The sequence below is a fragment of the Microcaecilia unicolor genome, chromosome 11 (assembly GCF_901765095.1).
Source record: "Microcaecilia unicolor chromosome 11, aMicUni1.1, whole genome shotgun sequence".
Taxonomy (NCBI): domain Eukaryota; kingdom Metazoa; phylum Chordata; class Amphibia; order Gymnophiona; family Siphonopidae; genus Microcaecilia; species Microcaecilia unicolor.
The window spans coordinates 169,953,195-169,974,512 of NC_044041.1; the positions used below are offsets into that span (position 1 = coordinate 169,953,195).

General features: G+C 46.2%; 1 protein-coding gene across 2 annotated transcripts in view; it reads right to left on the reverse strand.

Moving 5' to 3' along the window:
* Positions 1–770: 770 nt before the first annotated feature.
* Positions 771–21,318, reverse strand: part of NUMBL (NUMB like endocytic adaptor protein) — a 135,216-nt gene continuing 114,668 nt past the window's right edge. For both annotated transcript variants that reach the window (XM_030219704.1, XM_030219705.1), the window contains exons 5-9: positions 15,642–15,782; positions 8,042–8,252; positions 7,013–7,321; positions 5,646–5,819; positions 771–3,440 (exon numbers count right to left, since the gene is read on the reverse strand). In XM_030219704.1, coding sequence (XP_030075564.1) covers positions 2,740–3,440; positions 5,646–5,819; positions 7,013–7,321; positions 8,042–8,252; positions 15,642–15,782 — 1,536 coding nt within the window. In that variant the 3' untranslated portion in view covers positions 771–2,739. The remainder of the gene's footprint in view (positions 3,441–5,645; positions 5,820–7,012; positions 7,322–8,041; positions 8,253–15,641; positions 15,783–21,318) is intronic.

Sequence of the window (21,318 nt, forward strand, 5' to 3'; positions counted from 1 at the left end):
GGAAGGTGTGGGCAGGAGATGAAAGCGAAGTACCTGCTGGATTAATGGGTAGAAAGCACTTGAACCCTGAGTTCCACCTCTTTCACTGGCCAAAGCAAACACAGCTGTGTACAGAGAAGCCACAGCCAGAGGTGCTTGTTCTTAGGGATTCAGTTTGTATTTACCAGTAGCTGGAAATAAAGATTGGATCACAGCTGTAGTTTCTTGTGGCATGGGCATGACAATTTCATGGTAAATTGGCTGGCTCAAAGTTATCCACTCTTTCCCCGGGTGAAGTGTCAACAGCACCTTTGGCTTTTACATTTTCAAAACTTCATGGTGGGAATTCCTGTGGGGAGTTTTTCCTGGTACAATTTTCAAAAGAGAAAAATCTGCTTGTATGTTTCCTTTCAGAACTGGCGCAAAGTTGCCATGGACTCTCCGTCAATGAAGGTGCGTGTTTCACCTGCATGAATTGTTGAGAGGAAAACTGCCCTTGCTTAACATGGGTAAGAGGTCTACAATTTGTGTACATTCGTCCTGTTAATAGGAAATGCTCTTGGGATGCATTTTAGTTTAGGAAGGAAAACATATATAGAATTTTATAGCTACAGCTCTTGTTTCCATTCAAAGGTGGTGTGGAGGAATAGCTTACAGCAGTGGTTCTCAAACCTGGTCCTGGAAGCACCCAGGCCAGTCAGGTTTTCTGGATATCCACACTGAATATTCATGAGAGAGATTTGCATGCACTGCCTCCTTGGTATGCAAATCTCTCATAAATATTCAGTGTGGATATCCAGAAAACCTGAATGGCTGCCTCCTTGGTATGCAAATCTCTCATGAATATTCATTACCACACATAAATCAAGGTTCACACTCAATAACTAGTCGTATCAATATAATCTCAAACATATCAACAACTTTATATATATTGCAAACAAATATTCTTTATTTTCACTGTTAATTAGTAACTATACTTTACGTCTAATATATCACATTGTTATAAAATCTCTCTCAACAGTTGTTGATATGTTTGAGATGAATATTCATTATGGATATCCAGAAACCTGACTGGCTGGGGTGCCTCCAGCACCAGGTTTAGGAACCACTGGTCTAATGGTTAGAACAGCAGGCTAAAGAGTCTGGATCAAATCCCCAGGCAAATCCCCGCCGTTGTTTCAGGTACAAGTTTAGGGGTCAACCTCCAGGCAATTTAACTAGGCCCAAAAGTCTCTGGCCCTGTTAAATTGTTTAAGCAGGGCTAGCTGTTGATATTCAGCAGCACTTAACCAGATATTTCTGCTGAATACCAGCACTAACCACCAAACTCATAACTGGCAATCTTGTCAGTGGTCCAGGGGCAGAGTTGGTACTTATGCGGTTCAGGGCAGATATTCAGCACTTAACCGCATAAGTTGGCTGGACAAACAGGACTGTGCTTCATGTGGCCCTATCTTTGTCCGGTTTAACTTATGTGATTAAAGTGCTGAATATTGCAAGTAAGCAAATAAGGAATAGCCGACTGCACAAACCCAGATATTCAATGCCAGTGCCTACATAGGGCCTGGCTTTGACTATCCAGACATAACACCGCCAGCAGCCAAAAAACAATGCAGACTGATACCGTCTGAATATTTACCCCTTATATTTGTGCCCCAGAAGATATAATCTAATAGCACATGTACACCTGAATTATAACTTGGCCTGAGCTCAGGTTTGGAAAAGGGAAGTAAATCCAAATCCAAAAAGCAGGTGGCAAATGTCCATGGGGGCTTTGTCCTGATGCAAAGAGTGTGTGTGAGAGTGAGTGTGTGTGTGTGTGTGTGAGAGTGTGAATCAAGCATGCACTACTGCTGTCTGTGGTGGAGCAGTGTATGTATGGACAGCACACTGTCGGTGAGGTGTGTGTGTGTGTGTGCATGTGCACAGCTATGATCTGTGCTGTTCATTACGACCTTAACTAAGAGGGGCAAGCAGGGCTGAGAATACAAGAATTTGGAGGAAAGATAAATAGAGTTTTATAGCACTGAAGCTTTGTCAAGATTTTCATGTGAAGCAGCATTATGAAGTCCTGGGATTCCGACACCAGCTTATACATGGGTCTGTAGCAGATCTTTCTTGGTTTGATGGATACAGGATTGTGCATTTTTACTATACAACTGAAAGGTCATTGCAGGAACAAGGCCATCCTCCTGGCAGTGCAAGCATAGGGTGGTCTTTGGCTACAGCATGCCACCATGAGGCTTCTCCTATGGCAGTAGGTAAACAAGTCTACCCACCAAGAGCCAGATCTCGTGGCAGATGCTTTTCTTTAGGAACAGACCAGAGCAACTTCTCTCAAACCAGGTAAGGAAGGGGCTACTGGTTTGTCCTGGGATAAGACCCAGTCAAACATAAAACTTAGGTGGGAAGGACAGTGAGAGAACATCTACTCGCTGCCAAACATGTTCACCTTGAGACTCAGGATCCCCCAAAGGCAAAATTACACTGTGGGAGGCCACCAAGGGGGAGACAGTTAAATGCACCGCTGGCTCTTTAAGTGCAAGGTAGGAGGGACTGGCCCTAGACAGGGTCGGTTCTCTGAGGTCTGCTCTGCATCTCTTTACCAAGGATGTGCTGTGTCTGTCCCCCCTACACTTAACACCCCATTCTTCTCTCCACACTACGTATAAAAGCCCTGGATCTCACCCTGACTTTCTTGACACACCTGGCTCAAACTTAGTCCGGCTTGGCTAGGCTGTGGTCTGCATGCTCCTTCTGTTAGAGTTCTATCTCAAAGGTCTTCTGAAGGTCACTGGAAAAGGGGTTTGCTGTTCTCGGCTGCGACTTTGACTCTAGTGCGGCCCACTGTGCTTCAAACTGGTCCACCTCCTGCGTGGTGGTTGCTTCCCTTGACTGGTCAGGCTCGGGTGGCCACATAGCCCCATTGGTGGCTCCATTAGGTTTGGGACCCACCACGCTACTGCTTTGTGGGGAAGCAATGCTAGAACACTGGCTGGTAGCTGTGGAGGTGAGCACATTATGGGAGAGGCCCTGGGAGAAGGGACTGACCTTGTTGGCCAAGTTTGCTGACTGCACCTGAGTGGCGGTGCAAAAGACGTTTGCCACCATTTGAGATGGGGTGATGCCTACCACGGGTACACTTGAAGCAGGGTAGGGTATGCTGCTGGCCATGGGCTGGTTGTAAGCAGCCATAGGCATGTAGGCAGGTTGCATGTGAGGTGGCAGGAACATGCAGACAGGGGCTGGCATGCTGTCGTAGGGCACAGAGAAAGGCTGCATTGCAGCAGGGACAGACATAGGCACCGGTGCAATAGGGGGTGCATGCTGCTGAGCTTTGGCAGCCTTTGACACTTCTTCTAACCAACGTTCGGCTTCCGAGGGTGTGCGTTTGTGTCCTGGCTGGAAAGTGGGGGCAGCAGCAGCTGCTGGCACGGCTGGCTCAACCCAGGTTGCTGATCCTGCAAGACATACAAGGACCTTTCACAAAGGCTGTTCATATAGGTGGCAACACTACCAACAACAGGCAGAATTTTTTTTCCCTTTGCTGATTCCCCCTCTCTCTAGGATGAATAGCTGGCAGGATGAGTGGAGGAGCAGTATAATGATTAGTGCAGTGGGTTGAGATCCTGGGGAACTGGGTTCAATTCTTACTTCAGCTCCTTCTGACTCTGGGCAAGTCACTTAAACCTCCATTGGCCCGGGTCCAAAACTCAGATTGCGAGTCCACTAGGGACAGAGAAAATACCTACTAATACTACTATTTAACATTTCTAAAGTGCTACCAAGGGTCCTTTTACAAAGGCGTGTTACCGTTTTTAATGCGCACTAAAAACGCTACTGCACCTTTGCAAAAGGGAAAGGGGAATGGCTACAAGCAAAGCGGTTTACATAGTATATACAGGTACTTATTTTATATTTGGGGCAATGGAGGGTTAAGTGACTTGCCCAGAGTCACAAAGAGCAGAAGTGGGAATCAAACCCAGTTCGCCAGGATCAAAATCCGCTGCTGAGTACAGTGCTGCATATGTCTAGTAGCATTATAGAAATAAGTAGTGGTAGATATCTTGGGTTGTCTCCTTCTCTTCTGCTGGTCGTGACCTGATTCTGGATTTGAACCCAAGGGGCCACTATAGTGCCACACAGTTAAATCCATGAGTCAGATTCGAGGTGGCAGAAGTGGTGGTGACCCAAAACTCCTTGGCTCTCCTCTTCCTGCCAGCTATTGAGTGAAGTAGAAGTGCATCTATATCAGTATGCCTGTCCAGTTGGACCATCCAGAACCCTCTGGCCCCAAATCTCCCATGATTCCATGGGGTCCAGGGCCCTGTTCATAAGCGAGTTATTCTATAATGGACCGTGTACACCCAGGTTCCACACAAAATACTAGCATAACCTGGTATCAGTGGGCCTAACATTTCGGTGCCCACAGTTACAACAGGAGTAGACCTAGCAGAAATGTGGGCACCTAAATATGGCAGGAATATGCATAACATACAGGGTGGGTTCTCCAGTTCATTTTAATGTACGGATTTTAATCAAGATTAAAATACACTACAAATTCCAAAAAAGAAAAATAAATTATAACAATAAACTTCTCAAAAATAAAATCCTACCAATTTCTTAAATACAATGGAAAATATATCCACTGCTCAGCTGTAGCACATTCTTTGCCATACTAACAATATAACTCAGTTTTTGTTATCCAACGAGTTAAGGACGGAATATCAATACATTTCCAATATGTGCAATTAAGCTGTTGAATGCCATGGCTTAGAGGCCGACTGAATTTCAGTTTCAACCAAGAATGCCTATATATTGCCGCCACAAGTGTCTTCTCCCCGAGCCAGCCACCCCCCTCAACAGAAAACCCATTCCTTCCCCCCAGGCTGCTGACCAGCTCTGCCTTCTACCCCTCCCCCACCCCCACCAAAAGGCCTTCCCCAGGCCTACCTTTTAAAAGCCCTGGTGGTCGAGTGGCCTCTTCAGAGCAGGAGCATCCTGAGTTGCTCCTGCCCCTGCTGGCTGTGTTGTGAAAATGGCAGCTGCAACTTTCCGCAGCAGCCTCATGAGACTGCCGTGGGAAGTCGCAGCCACCATTTAGGAACTGGGTATGACATGAGTAGAAATGACTTCCTGTTCATGCCATTCCCAATTCCAAAATGGCGGCCACAAGGCAAGAAGTCATGGCTACCAATTTCACAATGCAGCCGGCGGGGGCAGGAGCAACCTGGGATGTTCCTGCCCTAAAGCGGCCACTAGACCACCAGGGCTTTTAAAAAGGTAGGCCCAGGGAGGGCCTATGAAGGGGGCAAGGAAGAGCTGATGGATGGCTCGTGGGGAGAATGGGTTTTCGGGGGGGGGGGGGGGGGGGGAGGAGGCTGGTTTGGGGGAAGGGCCACAGTTTGCCAAAACCAAGTGGTAGATTTCGGCTGCAGATTCAGTTTCAGCCACAACCAAAACCTCTGGCTTCAGTCGGCCTCTACCCTGGCTACCCTCAAAACCAATATGGACTGTCACACCCCTGACAGAGTATTCACTCTTAAGGAAAACTGCAAAAAAACGTTTAAATACAAAGAATATAGAGTTTTCAGACCTCAGCACTAGTCAAATAGGGCTGCAAACTCTGGCACGTGGCATGGTGTCTCTCAGAAGGGGACACTTACCTTGGGCTGTTGGAGGAGGAATTGCAGCTGCAGCAGTGGGAACGAGGGTGCCATTGGGAGTGGAGGCAGTAGGGAAGGGGTCCTCAGAGGGTTTGGTGAAGGAGGAATTGATCTGCGTGCAGAGGTCACTGATACCATCGCTCTCCTGGTGGGAGCCCAATTCCAGCTCAGACACTAGAACCAGAGAACACAAATAAGGTGTAGTAGTCTGCATGCGAAGGCAAAGAGGGAGGAATGGGGGATGAGACAATCTGCCAAGGCAAGGCAGCAATAGAGGTTGCAATGTGGTCTGCATATCATGGTAAGGAGACAGGAATGAGCAGGAAGGGGGTTATAAGACAATTTTCACACCACGGCAAGGGGAGGGGGAGAAGAAAGCAAAGCAGACTGTATCCAGGGGAGACCCTATAATGAGGCAGCAGCCTCAGGCGGCACTTTACAGGGAGCGGCATCTTATCACCAGCCAGCCTACCTGCTATTTGGCTATTTCTACCGAACCATTGGCCAACTTTTTATCTAAACAGAACTTCCAATCGTTCATTTATGCTGATGATGTCATACAGTGTTTTCCTTGTATAACAGGGATTCAATTGATATGTAGGTTCTCTATAGGAATCCGTAGTGGTCCATCTTTTCCAGCTAGAAAAGAGCTCTTCACCCCCTATGCTTAATAAAAGACCCATGCCCCCCCCCCCCCCCCCCCCCGGAGGTGTCCTGGTGCTCTAGAACATTTGCAATGCTAATTTTTCACAGGTAGGGTTGGTGCAGTTTGAGTTCTTAACCTGGTGCTGGAATGATGGTATGATAAGCTTCTGAAGGTCTATTTGTGTCTCATAATCACACAGTGTTTGGTAGTAGAGGGAATTTGTGTTGCTGTCACTGATTTGACAACAGAGTTTGTATGTTGAGTTGTAACGTGAAACATTCTACTTCTGCTCTGTAGCTCTTGAGTGTTTTGTTGGTTGATTTAGGAATACTCATGTTAATGAATAATTACATACAATTGACTTCTCTGTGAGTACTTGTGCTCCTCACCCCAGGCCTCGGAGGTGTGCAGCTAGGTCCTGGCGGCCACCAGCACCAGATGGCTCAACCTTGGTTGAATGAATTGGACATTTTTCTTGTGTGTGGCTTGACTCCATTAGGTTGTTTGACTTTGGCTTCACGTGTATATAATATATAAATATATGTGGTTTATGTATTTTCATGACTTTATAATAAACTTAATTGCTTGTCTGCACCCCATAGCAAGGTGGTGGGGAAGAAGGGAGCAAGATGGCCAGCATGTCACAGGTGAGAGGGTAGAATTTATTCAGCGAGTGACATGGAGGGAGGACTGGAGGAAGTGAAGAGGGCGCTGCTCTTACCAGGGTTCTTGGCTTGGAAGTCTGTTTTACGCTGCAGTGTTGAAGGTAGCTCGTTGAGCCGCAGAGACAGCTGTCGTTTGAAGGGTGAGTTTTTCTGGCTTAGGGCAGGGAAACCACGGAAGGAGCCCTGCCGTACCAGCTGCTCAATGGGTGCGTGTCGCCTCGGGATGGCATGTTGGCAGCCCCCCTCACTCCTGTCCACTGGTGCACTGGCAGATTGCGTTGGAGACACAGTGGTGGGCTGAGCTGGTCCTCGTGACGGGGGAGCTGGAGTGGCCACTGCTACTTCTGCTACAGCTGTTGCTTCGGCTGAGAAGAGAAAGGGAAAAAAAAAACCCCACACAAAGATGGGGAGAACTAGAATGAAAACACAGAATGCAAACATTAAGCAACCATTTTGACTGTCACACCAGGGAACAGAGTCGCAAAACAGACAACAGCAATGGTGGACATGCCCCCAAATTCTATAAATGGTGCCTACAGTTAGGTACCAAATTGCACGCTCAGTTATGCGCATAACATAATTAGTTAATTGGCACTGAATTTCAGATAAGTACCAATAATTGGCCTTAACAAGCACTAATTAGCAGTCGTACACATAACTGACTTATGCCCCTATTCTGTAAACTGAGCATCTAACTTCTCTCATGCGCAACTGCAAAGGGGTTGTGGCCATGGGCGAGTCAGGCACTTTCCCAGTACTTAGGCGCACTGTTATAGAGTAATGTCATTTCTGCGCCAGGTTTTACCAGGTGTAAATAAATATAGCGCCCAAAGTTAGGTGCGAGACCCATGCTAAGCTAATATTCTTCCAAAGACACTCTGCGCACTGCGCCTTTTGCAGGATACTAGTTTAGTGTGGATCCTCCTAGTACCTATCTTTGGGTGCCATTTACTGAATTCTTCCCCCTACATTATAGCATTAATTTGATAAATCGGGGGATAGGGCTATGCAGAATCAGACTCTCCAGGGCTCTATCAGTCCTGGGATTCGCCCCTTCTGAAAATCCAATACCTACTTCCTCCTACCTTTGGCCTTCTTCTTGTCTTGCAACTGCCTCATGACCTCCTCCCGCTCAACTTGCTGGGAGGCAGAGGTCACCCGGAAGGAGCCCTCCCGTGCAAAGCTGGTCCGGCTGGCATCAAAGGATGCAGTGACGCCACATTCCTTCTCCCGTTTCTGTTTCCGTTCCAGGCAGGCAGCAAAGGCACAGCCCACAGCATGACTTAACCTTTCACCCTACGAAGCAAGGCACAAAACAGTGGTTACAGGGAGTTTCAGGCACAGTTGAAGGAAAAAAAAAAGCCTCAAACCATTACACTTCACTGTGTCTAAAAGCCACCGACATCAGAAAGCAAAGACACAATGAAATAAAGTCTTGCGCCTAACCTGGACTCCCCTCCATTTTTATTCTTTCCAACACAACAAAAGCTGGAAAGAATTATACAAAAAGTGTTGAGAAATGTCAGTCTCTGTATAATTTTCAGAGAGAGTTATCTTGCCCCAAATGGGATGAAATGGCATGGGGGAAAAACAGGGAAAAGACATACTGGGCCCGACAGCCCGCATAAGTGTTGTGATTGGTGCTCACCCTCGATATTCAATGTTGTGCTATTCCCGGTGACCGGCATTAAATATTCGGGGTTTTTTTTTTGGTAGGCTCAAACATAACTGTCTAAGTGAATATTCAGCACTGGCCAGTTAAGTTCAGAACAGGCACAGCAGGCATTCTTGTGTCCCCAGAGGGCTTACACTGTGTGCATCTGAGGCAATGGAGGGTTAAGTAACTTCCCAAGATCAAAGGGAGCAGCAGTGGGATTTGAACCCTGCTTCTCTGCTCTAACTAGTAGGCTGCAGTCAGCTGTGAGGAAGAAGGGTGTAAGGTAGATATTGAGCAAAGCTCTGCAACTGGGGTTCCTACATAGATTCTAGAGTACATAAATACATACGTATTCCCATACTGGGAAAGACCAGCATCCTGTTTCCAACAGTGGCCAATCCAGGTCACAATATACCTGGCAAGATCCCAAAAAAGTACAAAACATTTTATACTGCTTATCCCAGAAATAGTGGATTTTCCCTAAGTCCATTCAATAACGGTCTATGGACTTTTCCTTTAGGAAGCCGTCCAAACCCTTTTAAAACTCCGCTAAGCTAACCGCCTTTACCACATTCTCTGGCAACGAATTCCAGAGTTTAATTACACATTGAGTGAAGAAACATTTTCTCCGATTCGTTTTAAATTTACTACATTGTAGCTCCATCACATGCCCCATAGTCCTACCCTTTCAACTCCACTCATTGTTTTATAGCCCTCTATCATATCTTCCCTCATCCGCCTTTTCTCCAAGCTGAAGAGCCCTAGCCGCTTTAGCCTTTCCTCATAGGGAAGTCGTCCCATCCCCTTTTCCATTTTTGTCGCCCTTCTCTGCACCTTATCTAATTCCACTATATCTTTTTTGAGATGCAGCGACCAGAATTGAATACAATATTCGAGGTACGGTCGCACCATGGAGCGATACAAAGGTATTATAACATCCTCATTTTTGTTTTCCATTCCTTTCCTAATAATACCTAACATTCTATTTGCTTTCTTAGCCACAGCAGCACACTGAGCAGAAGGTTTCAACGTATCATCGACGACGACACCTAGATCCCTTTCTTGGTCCGTGACTCCTAACGTGGAACCTTGCATGACGTAGCTATAATTCGGGTTCCTTTTTCCCACATGCATCACTTTGCACTTGCTCCTATTAAACGTCATCTGCCATTTAGGCGCCCAGTCTCCCAGTCTCGTAATTTTTCACAATCCTCCCACGATTTAACGACTTTGAATAACTTTGTGTCATCAGCAAATTTAATTACCTCACTAGTTACTCCCATCTCTAGGTCATTTATAAATATGTTAAAAAGCAGCGGTCCCAGCACAGACCCCTGGGGAACCCCACTAACTGCCCTTCTCCATTGAGAATACTGACCATTTAACCCTACTCTCTGTTTTCTATCTTTTAACCAGTTTTTAATCCACAATAGAACACTACCTCCTATCCCATGACTCTCCAATTTCCTCTGGAGTCTTTCATGAGGTACTTTGTCAAACACCTTCTGAAAATCCAGATACACAATATCAACCGGCTCACCTTTATCCACATGTTTGTTCACCCCTTCAAAGAAATGTAGTAGGTTGGTCAGGCAAGATTTCCCTTCACTAAATCCATGTTGACTTTGTCTCATTAATCCATGCTTTCGAATATATTCTGTAATTTTGTTCTTAATAATAGTCTATACCATTTTGCCCGGCACCGACGTCAGACTCACCGGTCTATAATTTCCCGGATCTCCTCTGGAACCTTTTTTAAAAAATCGGCGTTACATTGGCCACCCTCCAATCTTCCGGTACCACGCTCGATTTTAAGGATAAATTACATAACAATAGCTCTGCAAGCTCATTTTTCAGTTCTATCAATATTCTGGGATGAATACCATCTGGTCCAGGAGATTTGCTACTCTTCAGTTTGTAGAACTGCCCCATTACATCCTCCAGGTTTACAGAGAATTCATTACGTTTCTCTGACTTGTGAGCTTCGAATACCATTTCCGGCACTGGTATCCCACCCAAATCTTCCTCGGTGAAGACCGAAGCAAAGAATTCATTTAATCTCTCCGCTACGGTTTGTCTTCCCTGATCGCCCCTTTTACTCCTTGGTCATCTAGCGGTCCAACCGATTCTTTTGCTGACTTCCTGCTTTTAATATACCTTTAAAATTTTACTATGTATTTTTGCCTCCAACACAATCTTTTTTTCGAAGTCCCTCTTAGCCTTCCTTATCAGCGCTTTGCATTTGACTTGACATTCCTTATCCTGTTTCTTATTATTTTCAGTCGGTTCCTTCTTCCATTTGCTGAAGGATTTTATTTTAGCTCCAATAGCTTCCTTCACCTCACTTTTTTATCACGTTGGCTGTCGTTTGGTCTTCTGTCCTCCTTTTTTAATACGCGGAATATATTTGGCCTGGGCTTCCAGGATGGTGTTTTTGAACAGCATCCACGCCTGATGTAAATTTTTGACCCTCGCAGTCGCTCCTCTAAGTTTTTTTTTCACCGTTCTCATTTTATCATAGTCTCTTTTTTTAAAGTTAAACGCTAACGTATTTGATTTCCAAAGCTAAGATCAAATTTGATCATATTATGATCATTGTTATCAAGCGGCCCCAGCACCATTACCTCACGAACCAGATCATGCGCTCCACTAAGGACTAGATCTAGAAATTTTCCTTCTCTCGTCGGCTCCTATACCAGCTGCTCCATAGAGCTGTCCTTGATTTCATCAAGGAATTTTACCTCCCTAGCGTGCCCAGATGTGATGTTTCACCATGTTTTTGTTGCGTGCCGTCAAGTCAATGTTAATATTTGTCCTGAGTTGTGGTCAGTCTTCAGCCAGGCGACTAAACATTGATGAAGGGGTATCTTTGCTGCTTCTGAATCTCTTTTCCAAGTGCAACTACATCAGCAGTCAGACGACCCGAGGACTGTATTCCAATAATGTCACAAATGCTGGCTTTGCCCTGAAGAGTCATCAGCCCTTCCCCAATAGCCAAAAGGCTCTACCGTGGGAAACAATGAGCGGGGGCAGGAACACCCCAAATGACATGCAAATGATATTAAACACATGTATATGAGATTTTAAAAAAACAGTGCGCTGCACAAGGGCACGCCTATTGCTTTAAACCCTATGCCAGCTCGGGCTTCAACTAGCCAAGGGGGGGTGGGGAAGAGGGGACAGGCACTGTCCACCCCTCTGTGGAAAGCATCCTGTCTGCACACAGTACAAAGCAAGAGTCAGGCCTGAGGAGCTGCGTGGATGAGGTTTTGTTTCCCCAGACCACTAGCTCACAGATAACAGAAAGGACAGATTCTGCTGTGAGTTGATGTGGCTGGCAGCTTCTGTAAGCAAGCTTGGGGGCTCCACCATAGGAGCCAGCTCTGTGGGTGTCGTCGGTGCTCGAGACCCCCAATATTGAGAAAATTCCTTGTATGTGTCCAGGGAGGGGTTATTTCCACTGGGCTTAGCACCCCCAATAATTCTGAAAAGTTGGATCCTATGGGCTTCATCAGCCATAGCCAAGAACCCCTTCACCTGCACCAGCCCGGGCACATTCGATTAGGCATGTGCATAAAAGCAGTGCTTACCGTTCAGCTCTTATGCGCATATGGTGGGCCCGTTCCCCCTCCTTACTTTCCAATGCTCAGCCACGGGTGGGTTTCTTTACTGTAGAATCCCAAGCCTGATTGTGTGTTTCTTTACTGCAGATTCCCAAGCCTGCCTTCTTCAGTTACTTCACTGCATGTTCCCAAGCCTGCCTTCTTCAGTTACTTTACTGCAGGTTCCCAAGCCTGCCTTCTTCAGTTACTTCACTGCAGGTTCCCAAGCCTGCCTTCTTCAGTTACGTCATCATTCTGAAAGCATCACTGATCTGCAAGAGAACGGTTTCAGGGAAACTATATTGCCGACCAGATGATGTCACTGATGGAGCTGGAATAACAGCAATGCAGTGGCGTACCAAGGGGGGGGGGGGCGATGGGGGCGGTCCGCCCCGGGTGCACGCCGCGCGTCTGTCTGCTCCGCTCGTTCCGTGCTCCCTCTGCCCCAGAACAGGTTACTTCCTGTTCCGGGGCAGAGGGAGCATGGAACGAGCGAAGCAGACAGGCGCGCGGCACCCCCCCCAACAGGTAAAAATGCACCCGGGGGGGGGGGGGGTGTTGCGCATCGGCGATCCACCCCGGGTGTCAGCCACCCTAGGAACGCCACTGCAGCAATGATAAGTTGTTCTGGGATCCAGCAAGTATCACGTCTTACCGGCCAATAAAATGAAGTAGCGGGACCATGAGGATGCATAAAGCTTATGAAAGCATCTTTCTGTTCAACTGACGTTTCACAAACGTTTCCAATCCACCATAAATGGAAGCAACATACTGAAGATTTGTGACTTTATCTATTTGTTCAGCATCACTAATTTATTAAGCTGGAATATTCACCTGAGATGGCACGACCAAACTGATAACAGCGCACAATAAACGATTGGACAATCAACGAATAAAATACGAATGAATAAATAATTATATCAATACTTTTAAGCGACTATTAAGACTCAATTTCCTAGAAATGAAGAAAAATTAGCACATCAAGCATACTAAATATAACATACTTTGACCTGAGTAAATGGCTACTTAATGGTGGCATTGCAAAACAAAAACATATCAGGGTTGTACAGCACAATTTTCTCTTTCAGATGATACTGTTAAAAAGCTGATTCAGGCAGACTCTTTTTTTAATAATTGGCTTTGAACTTTGGTACATTTTACCATTTGCATTGCCAGTGCCAACTTTGAAGAGATCCTGCAGGGCGGTTATAGATGCTGGTTAGTTGCAAATCTGGCATAATGCTTGCTCAAAATTTCAAGTCCATATCTTTGTTTGCATGGAAGTTGTTGCGGTCTGAATATTGGTCCAAATATGTTCTGATGAGTCGCGACCAATTTTGATGCACACTTTGAGTCAACTTGTTTGACTGGATTTTGCATCCATAATGTTAAAATGTATTTCATTGGAATTAGCATAAAAAACTGTACAGGATTTGAATTTTTTAGCCATTCTTATAAATGTGTTTGGATTTTATTAGACCCCAAAAATGGCATTTTGATAAATGTTGTGCGCTCGTGGACTGACAACCTTTCAGAAAAGGGGGTCTAGATCTGCAACTATTGCAGTTAGAGACCTCAAAATTTGGGAAACTTCGTTTAACACCTGACTCGCGCAACAGATAAAATTTGAACAAAATTGGAGACATGATGGTGGGAAGGTTTAGACCACTTGGCATGGAATGACCCTGCAGTTAATTGGCATCAATCACAATTTGCGCGCACATCTGGCTGCATGCTATTCTATAAGGCACACCGCCTAAATCCCATGGTGTGTATCTGAAAGGGGGTGTGGCCAGGGGCATTCCAAAATGTTAGGCGCACGATTACAGAATAGAAACAGAGAAACATGAAGGCAGATAAAGGCCATATGACCCATCCAGTCTGCCCATCCTCTGTAACCCCTAATTCTTCCTGTTCCTAAGCGATCCTACATGCTTATCCCATGCCTTTTTAAATTCTGAACAGTCCTCGACTCCACCACCTCCACCAGGAGGCCATTCCACGCCTCCACCACCCTTTCTGTGAAATAATACTTCCTTAGGTTACTCCTAAGCCTATTCCCTCTTAACTTTGTCATATGCCCCCTCATTCCAGAGCTCTCCTTTTTTTTTTTTTTTGTTACATTTGTACCCCGCACTTTCCCACTCATGGCAGGCTCTATGCGGCGGGCAATGGAGGGTTAAGTGACTTGCCCAGAGTCACAAGGAGCTGCCTGTGCCGGGAATTGAACTCTCCTTCATTTGAAAAAGGCTCTCTTCCTTGAGATACTTAAACGTTTCTATCATGTCTCCTCTCTTCCAGCGTATACATGTTGAGTTCATAAGCCTGTCCCTATAATTTTTGTATTCAAGACCGCTTACTAATTTCGTAGCCACTCTCTGGACCGACTCCATCCTGTTTATATCTTTCTGTAGGTGCGATCTCCAGAACTGCACGCAGTACTCCAAATGGGGCCTCACTAGAGACTTATACAACGTCACTATCACCTCCTTTTTCCTGCTGGTCATGCCTCTCTTTATGCACCCAAGCATCCTTCTGGCTTTGACCGTTGCTATTTCTACCTGTTTGGAAGCTTTAAGGTAATCAGACACAATCACCCCCAAGTCCCGCTCTTCCTTCGTACACTGAAGCACTTCACCCTCTATACTGTACCGTTCCCTCGGATTTTTGCGACCCAAGTGCATGACCCTACATTTTTTGGGATTAAACCTTAGTTGCCAAATATCGGTCCATTCCTCCAGCTTTGCTAGGTCCTTCCTCGTGTCATTCGCACCCTCCAGGGTGTCCACCCTGTTGCAGAGTTTAGTATCATCCATAAAGCGGCAAACCTTACCAGACAGCCCTTCCACAATATCTCTCACGAAGACGTTAAAAAGAGCCGGCCCTAGGACCGATCCCTGCGGTACTTCACTGACGACATCCTTTTCTTCAGAGCAAGCACCATTTACCACTATCCTCTGTCTCCTACCATTCAACCAATTTTTAACCCAATCAGTTACTCTAGGTCCCATACCGAGGACACTCAATTTATTTATCAGTCGCCTGTGCGGAACCGTGTCAAAGGCTTTGCTGAAATCCAAGTATACCACATCAAGCGCCCCTCCCACATCTAAGATGAGGGAGGGGTGCTTGATGTGGTATATTACCTGTTGAGAATACTACCTGATCGTACGTAACTTGTGAGCCAGCATTTACACCTGGTTTCCAGCAGGTGTAAGTGTGGTGCCCAAAGTTAGTGTGAGATCGCCTTACGTGAGATTCTATAAAGGGCGCTTGCCCTTCATAGAATCGCGTTTTTTTTCCCCCTGCCCACTTTTGAGCGCCATTTACTGAATTTAGCCCCTTGTGTGGTGGTGGGGGGGGGGGGGCTATCCATATCAAGGAGGAACAGATGTGTCCATTAAAAAAAAAACCCAAAAAACTTACAGAATCCTTCAGTGCCATAAAGCAGTGACAGATCCAACGACGGGTGGTACCATCCCGGCATATATAGGAGAAAGCCTTGTCAAAATTCCGGTCAGGCGCGCAGAAAGAGACCTTTTCAATTGTCTGGTCAACGATGAGATCCTAAAGGAAAGAAAAAGTAGAAGGGATAGTGTCACTAAAGGTTCATGAGCAAAGGGTGACTGCCCACTCAGCATAAAAAAAACTGACTCTTTGCTGCCCAGTGGTCTCTCAGGGAGTTGAGCATGAGATGGTTCCTGATTGTCAGGGGCAGCTTAAACACCTGTGGATTTTTCTCTCCTGAATGTTTTACTGCAGGAGTAAAACCAGGACTGGCTCAACCTCTCCCTCAAGATCTGGAGCTGGTCAACTCAAGAGTAGATTTCATAGAAAATAATGTGCACACCATCACCTATCCGTGGAATTTAAATCAGTGTGAGAAAAACAGAGGACTCAATATTCAAAACAGGGATCGATATTCAAAGCAATTTAAAGGGCCAGGACAGGCCTGTGGCCATTTAAATCATTTGTCCAGGGCTAACTATGTATATCCAATAGCACTAAATGTATAGTGCCGCTGAATATACCTGGTTAGTGCCTAAGCCAAAACCGGCTATTTTGTGAGTGGTCCAGGGGCAGAATCGACACTTATGTCCAGTTAAGTGCCAATATTCAGCACTTAACCAGATAAAACACAATCCTGTCTTTATTCAGTTTAACGAAAACCAGAATCTTCAATTTCTCCCAAAACCAAATCTGCAACCCAGAGGCAGCTCCCCCTCCCCACCCCCTACCCCCCCCCACCCCTGTCAGCAGCTCCTCCCTCTCAAGCTCCAAAGTTCTTTTCCCCTTCCTAAGTCCGCCCCTGTTGCCACCCACTTTTTATGCTCCTAAATTTAAGAATTTAGTGAAATGTTGGTTAAAAATTTATGCACACAGTCCTAGTAAATTTGCAGAGAGGCCAATTTTATTTATTAGGATTTATTTACCGCCTTTTTGAAGGAATTCACTCAAGAAGGTGTACAGCAAAAAGAAGTCAAACATAAGCAATAAACAATTACAGCAGTAAAAATATTCAAACAACAATACAAGGTATGGCATAGTATGCTACATTACAATATTAATACAATATGTAATAAAACATTTTAATAGACAGCATAGGGAGTAAGCAAAGATGGAGCATATAGATAGATAATCAGAGTAACAGGAGTTAGAAAATAAGGGGACTAATTATCAGCATAACTCAAAGTTAGAAGCTTAACCCTTTGAATATTGAGCCCAGAGAGTCCATAGTGGCAAGAAGATGGAAATGAAGTAAATTTGGGTGTTAACCACCTGGAGCAACAATTACAGCCCTAAACAGCAGCCTTTAATACATGTTATGTTAAACCAGGGGCAGCGGAATGCTTTTTGTTTGGGGGTACCCAAGCTCTGCCCCCAACCCTTCCATACCATCCTAGTCCCCTCCTATGGCATCAGACATATCTATCCTTCCTTCTGTCCCTCTCAAACACCGCCCCCCCTCAATGATGTCAAGCATTTCTCTCCTTCCCTACTCCCTTCCCCTCGTCTTATCCAGCATCTCTCTCCTTCCCTCCCTTTCAACCCCTCATGGTCTACAACATCTCTCTCCCTTCTACAGGGTCTACAGCACCTCTCTCCTTCCCTTCCCCTTCAGCATCTCTCCTTCCCTTCTCCCATCCCTTGCTTGTAGTGTCCAGCATTCCACCCCCTCCATGGTCTCCAGCATCTCTCTCCTTCCCTCCATCTCAACCCCCATGTTCTACAGCATCTCTAACCCCCCAATGGTCTCTAGCATCTCTCTCTTTCCCTCCCCCTTCTCTATTCAGCATCTCTCTCCTTGCTTCCCCTTCAACATCCCATAGTCTCCAGTCTTTCTACTCCCCTCACACTCAATACCCCATAGTCTCCAGCATCTCTCTGCTCCCCTTCTCTCTTCAACATCTCTCTCCTTCCCTCCTCCTTCAGAATGTCTCCTTCACTTCCCCCCCCCCCTGTGATGTCCAAATTCTAGCCCCCCCAATGTCTCCAGCATCTCTTTCCCTTCTTCCCCCTCCCCCCACCTGCGGTGTCCAGCATCCCAACATCCTCCATGGTCTCCAACATCTCTCTCCTTCCTGACCTCTTAACCCCCCATGGTCTCCAGCGTATCTCCCCTCCCCTGCCTTCCCCTCCTCTCTTCAGCATCTGTCTCCTTCCCTCCCCCCTTTGCCTGTGGTGTCCATTATTCAACCCCCCTGTGGTGGTCAACATTCCACCACCCACCCATGGTCTTCAGCATCTTTTCCTCCCCCTCTTCAGTATCTCTCTCCTTCCCCCTCTGCCTGTGGTGTCCATCATTCAACCCTTCCTCCGCCCCGCATTATCAGCATTTCTCTCTTCCCTGCTGTGTCTGTGAGGTATTTATTTTCTTACCATGCTCCTCTGGGATAGTAACTCTATAAGTTACAATGCAGACATCGCACGACCAGCCCAATGCAGGGCCTTCAGAAGCTCAAGACCTGCTAGCTCCTGCCCCCTCCAAACTTCCTATTTCAGAGGAGACAGAAGACATCCGGCCAGCCTTGAGTACGTGCAGATGCAAGGTAAGAGAAAAAAGGCCTCATGGGGAGAGAGGAAGGGTAGCAGCATTTGGGGGGTTCCACAGTACCTGTGGTTCCCCCCTGTTACAGGGCCTATGTGTTAAACTGTACCTGCTGTACACCGCCTTAGGTGAATCTTCTTAAAAAGGTGGTTAATAAATCTCAATAAATAAATAAAATAATAAACAAACATATCATCACATTGGGGCACCAAAAGGAACGGGAGGCCAGTACCGTACTAAATTTTTAGAATGCTTGGGACACATGTGAAGAAGAGTGAAAGGTCAAGTGGAAGCAAAGAGCAAGGGGGATGTAAAGTTGGGTTTCATTTAAAAATTTTATATACACATTTCCAAAGAGCATGTATCTACAATATACTGAGCAAATGGGATAGGCTACATCTTTATCTGATGTCATTTGTTATTGATACTGAACTTACTTTAGAAATATTTTCCTACTTCAAAACAGAGAAAGTTGTATAGTGTCTCTATTAGAGGCTGACTGAATTTTGGATTTGCTGTTGAAACCGGCTCGAAATTCAAATTTGGTCTTGTTTCAGTTTTGGTCAAAAATGCTGGTGCACTTTCAACTGAAACCAAACTCCCCCTCTCCCACTGACCAAAAGTGGGCCCCACTCCAGCCTTATTCTGCCCCTTAACAAAATGGGTCCCCAACTGTAGCCCCACCCCCAGGGCCTACCTTACAAACCCTGGTGGTCTAGTAGCCTTGTTAGGGCAGGAACAATCGCTAGTCGTAGTTGCACATGCTTGCTCCAAAGTAAAAATGGCTACCACGACTGCCCCGCAGCACCCATTTTGAAATTGGAGGCGGAACAGGCAGGAATGACTTGGATCACTCCTGCCTATGCCGACTACAATCTCCAAATGGCTGATACGGTCTACTTTGGAAGTCTCACAAAGCTGCCATCGGAAGTCACAGCAGCCATTTTGACTGCGGAGCCAGAATGGGCAGGAGCAACTTGCCCCAACGAGGCCACTAGATCACCAGGGCTTGTAAGGCAGGCCTACGGGTGGGCCTATTGGTGGGGGCTCATTTTTGTTCATAGAAAGGTGGAGTGAGGCCGGAAGGCTGGAGTGGAGCCTGTTTTTGTTTTTAGGCAGAGTGAGGCCGGAATGGGATTCACATTTGTACAGGGTGGGGAATGTGCCGATACCATTTTTGGATTCAGTGAGAACTGCTTGGCGAATTTCAGCCACAGTTTTGGTTATGGCTGAAACAACCCCCCCCCCCCCCCCCCCCCAAAAAAAAAAAAAAAAAAAAAACACAAAAAGGTTTTGGTTGCCCTCTAGTCTCTATAGGTTAAAGCTGATCACCTGACCTACATTAACAGGAGCTAGGCCAGTCCTCATTTGGACTTTTAAACTCCATTTCCAATAAATTTTGGTCCTTTACCCTACTGAAATAGAACTACAGTTCCCATAATGCCATGGGAGGGAAGAATGGATCAACCTTTTGGGGATGTCCAGTAACAAACTGGTGCCACACCTGGCTTTGGCACCCCATTTGTAATACATTCTGTAGCCCTAAAAAGTACCACAAGGTGTTGGGAATTCCGAACAAAACAGAATCCCCCTTATCCCCTGCCTACTTCCCTACCTCCCCAACCCTTCTCCTCCTCCTACTATTTATCATTTCTGTAGTGCTACTAGAAACATACAGTGCTTCAGTCTCTTTGTGGCTGTAACCTCAAAGCAACAACTGCAGCAAAATAAAATTGTGACCCCCCCCCCCCCCCCCCCCGGAGATGCAGAATAATGATATCTCTATGGAAATCCCACCTAGGCTGTGACCCAAAAAAGCAAATTTTGGGATTCCATACGGGGTCCCGCTCTACAGCTTGGGAAGCTCGGCTAGACACAAACACATAAGAGACAGTCCCTGCTCAACAGTTTATAATCTCTTCAAGACAAACAGGACCAATAAGGGAATAGAGAGTTTTCATTTATTATCCAAAAATGGATCAACATTTTTATCTGGTATGGATATTAAGTCAAGGAGCTGCACTGCAGTCATGCCAGCAGCAGCGGGAAGAGGGGGAGAAAAGGGGAAGCGTAATACTTGTAATACTCATTGCTTGGATAACAACCGTGATCTATGGAGGCTTTACTGCCTTGTTTAAACCTGAGTCCTAGCTCATCAGTTTTGTGATGACTAGGTTCTATTCTTTCTTTCTTTAATGTGTGAATCATTCCCTTCCCCCTCAATTAAAAACCAAAAATACATTCATCCGTGCCCCAAACTTACTGTTCCTACCCCCCCCCCCCCCCCCTTCATGCCAGCCACAAACCAAAACGGGAACAATGAAAGCCTTGAAATGCGGCGATCAAGTGCAGTTTTATCGGTCATAAAGCGTGTGAATGGAGAGCCCTCTCTATCAGTTCTCCCGCCAGCACCCCCCCTCCCTTAATGAAGTACAATAAATTGTAGGGGGATTAGCAAATGCCCAAATTAAGCCCTCAATCCAAATCCTCCCTCCCTCCTTGCCATCCCAGGACACTTGGGTTTTCATCTTGACCGCAAGAGCGAAGGGAATTGAGCTGTGAGCACTCCGGAAAGGGGCAGTGAGTGGGCTGTATTGTTCCAGCTCTAAGGGGGCACTGGAGAGTGAAGGAGGGGAGGGCTCCTCTACTGGCTCAAGAGGTACCTTTTAGTTTTTGTTCCTCACAGACAGGCATGGCAAGGCTTGCTCTCTCTCTCTCTCTTTGAGGTGGGTTAAGTTCTCAGCTCGGCCTGTCTGAGGCTCTTCAGCCCCCTCGGAGAGTTATTACTGCAGGAAGGCACAGTGCCAGATCTGGCAGACACACACGCTCTGTTCAGACCCAGCCTGGGGAGAAGCGCTTAGCTGTCTGGATTGTGCAAGAGAACTTGAAAATTTGAGTCCGGTAGCAATTTAGGGGGGGGGGGGGGGAGATCCATCAAAACTACAAATCAACTAATTATTTTCTGCCAGCTGGTCAGTGCACTGAATATTCCCAAAATCCAACCCTTCCACTGATTAACCAACAAATCCTGTTCACCAATCCATTGAAAAATGG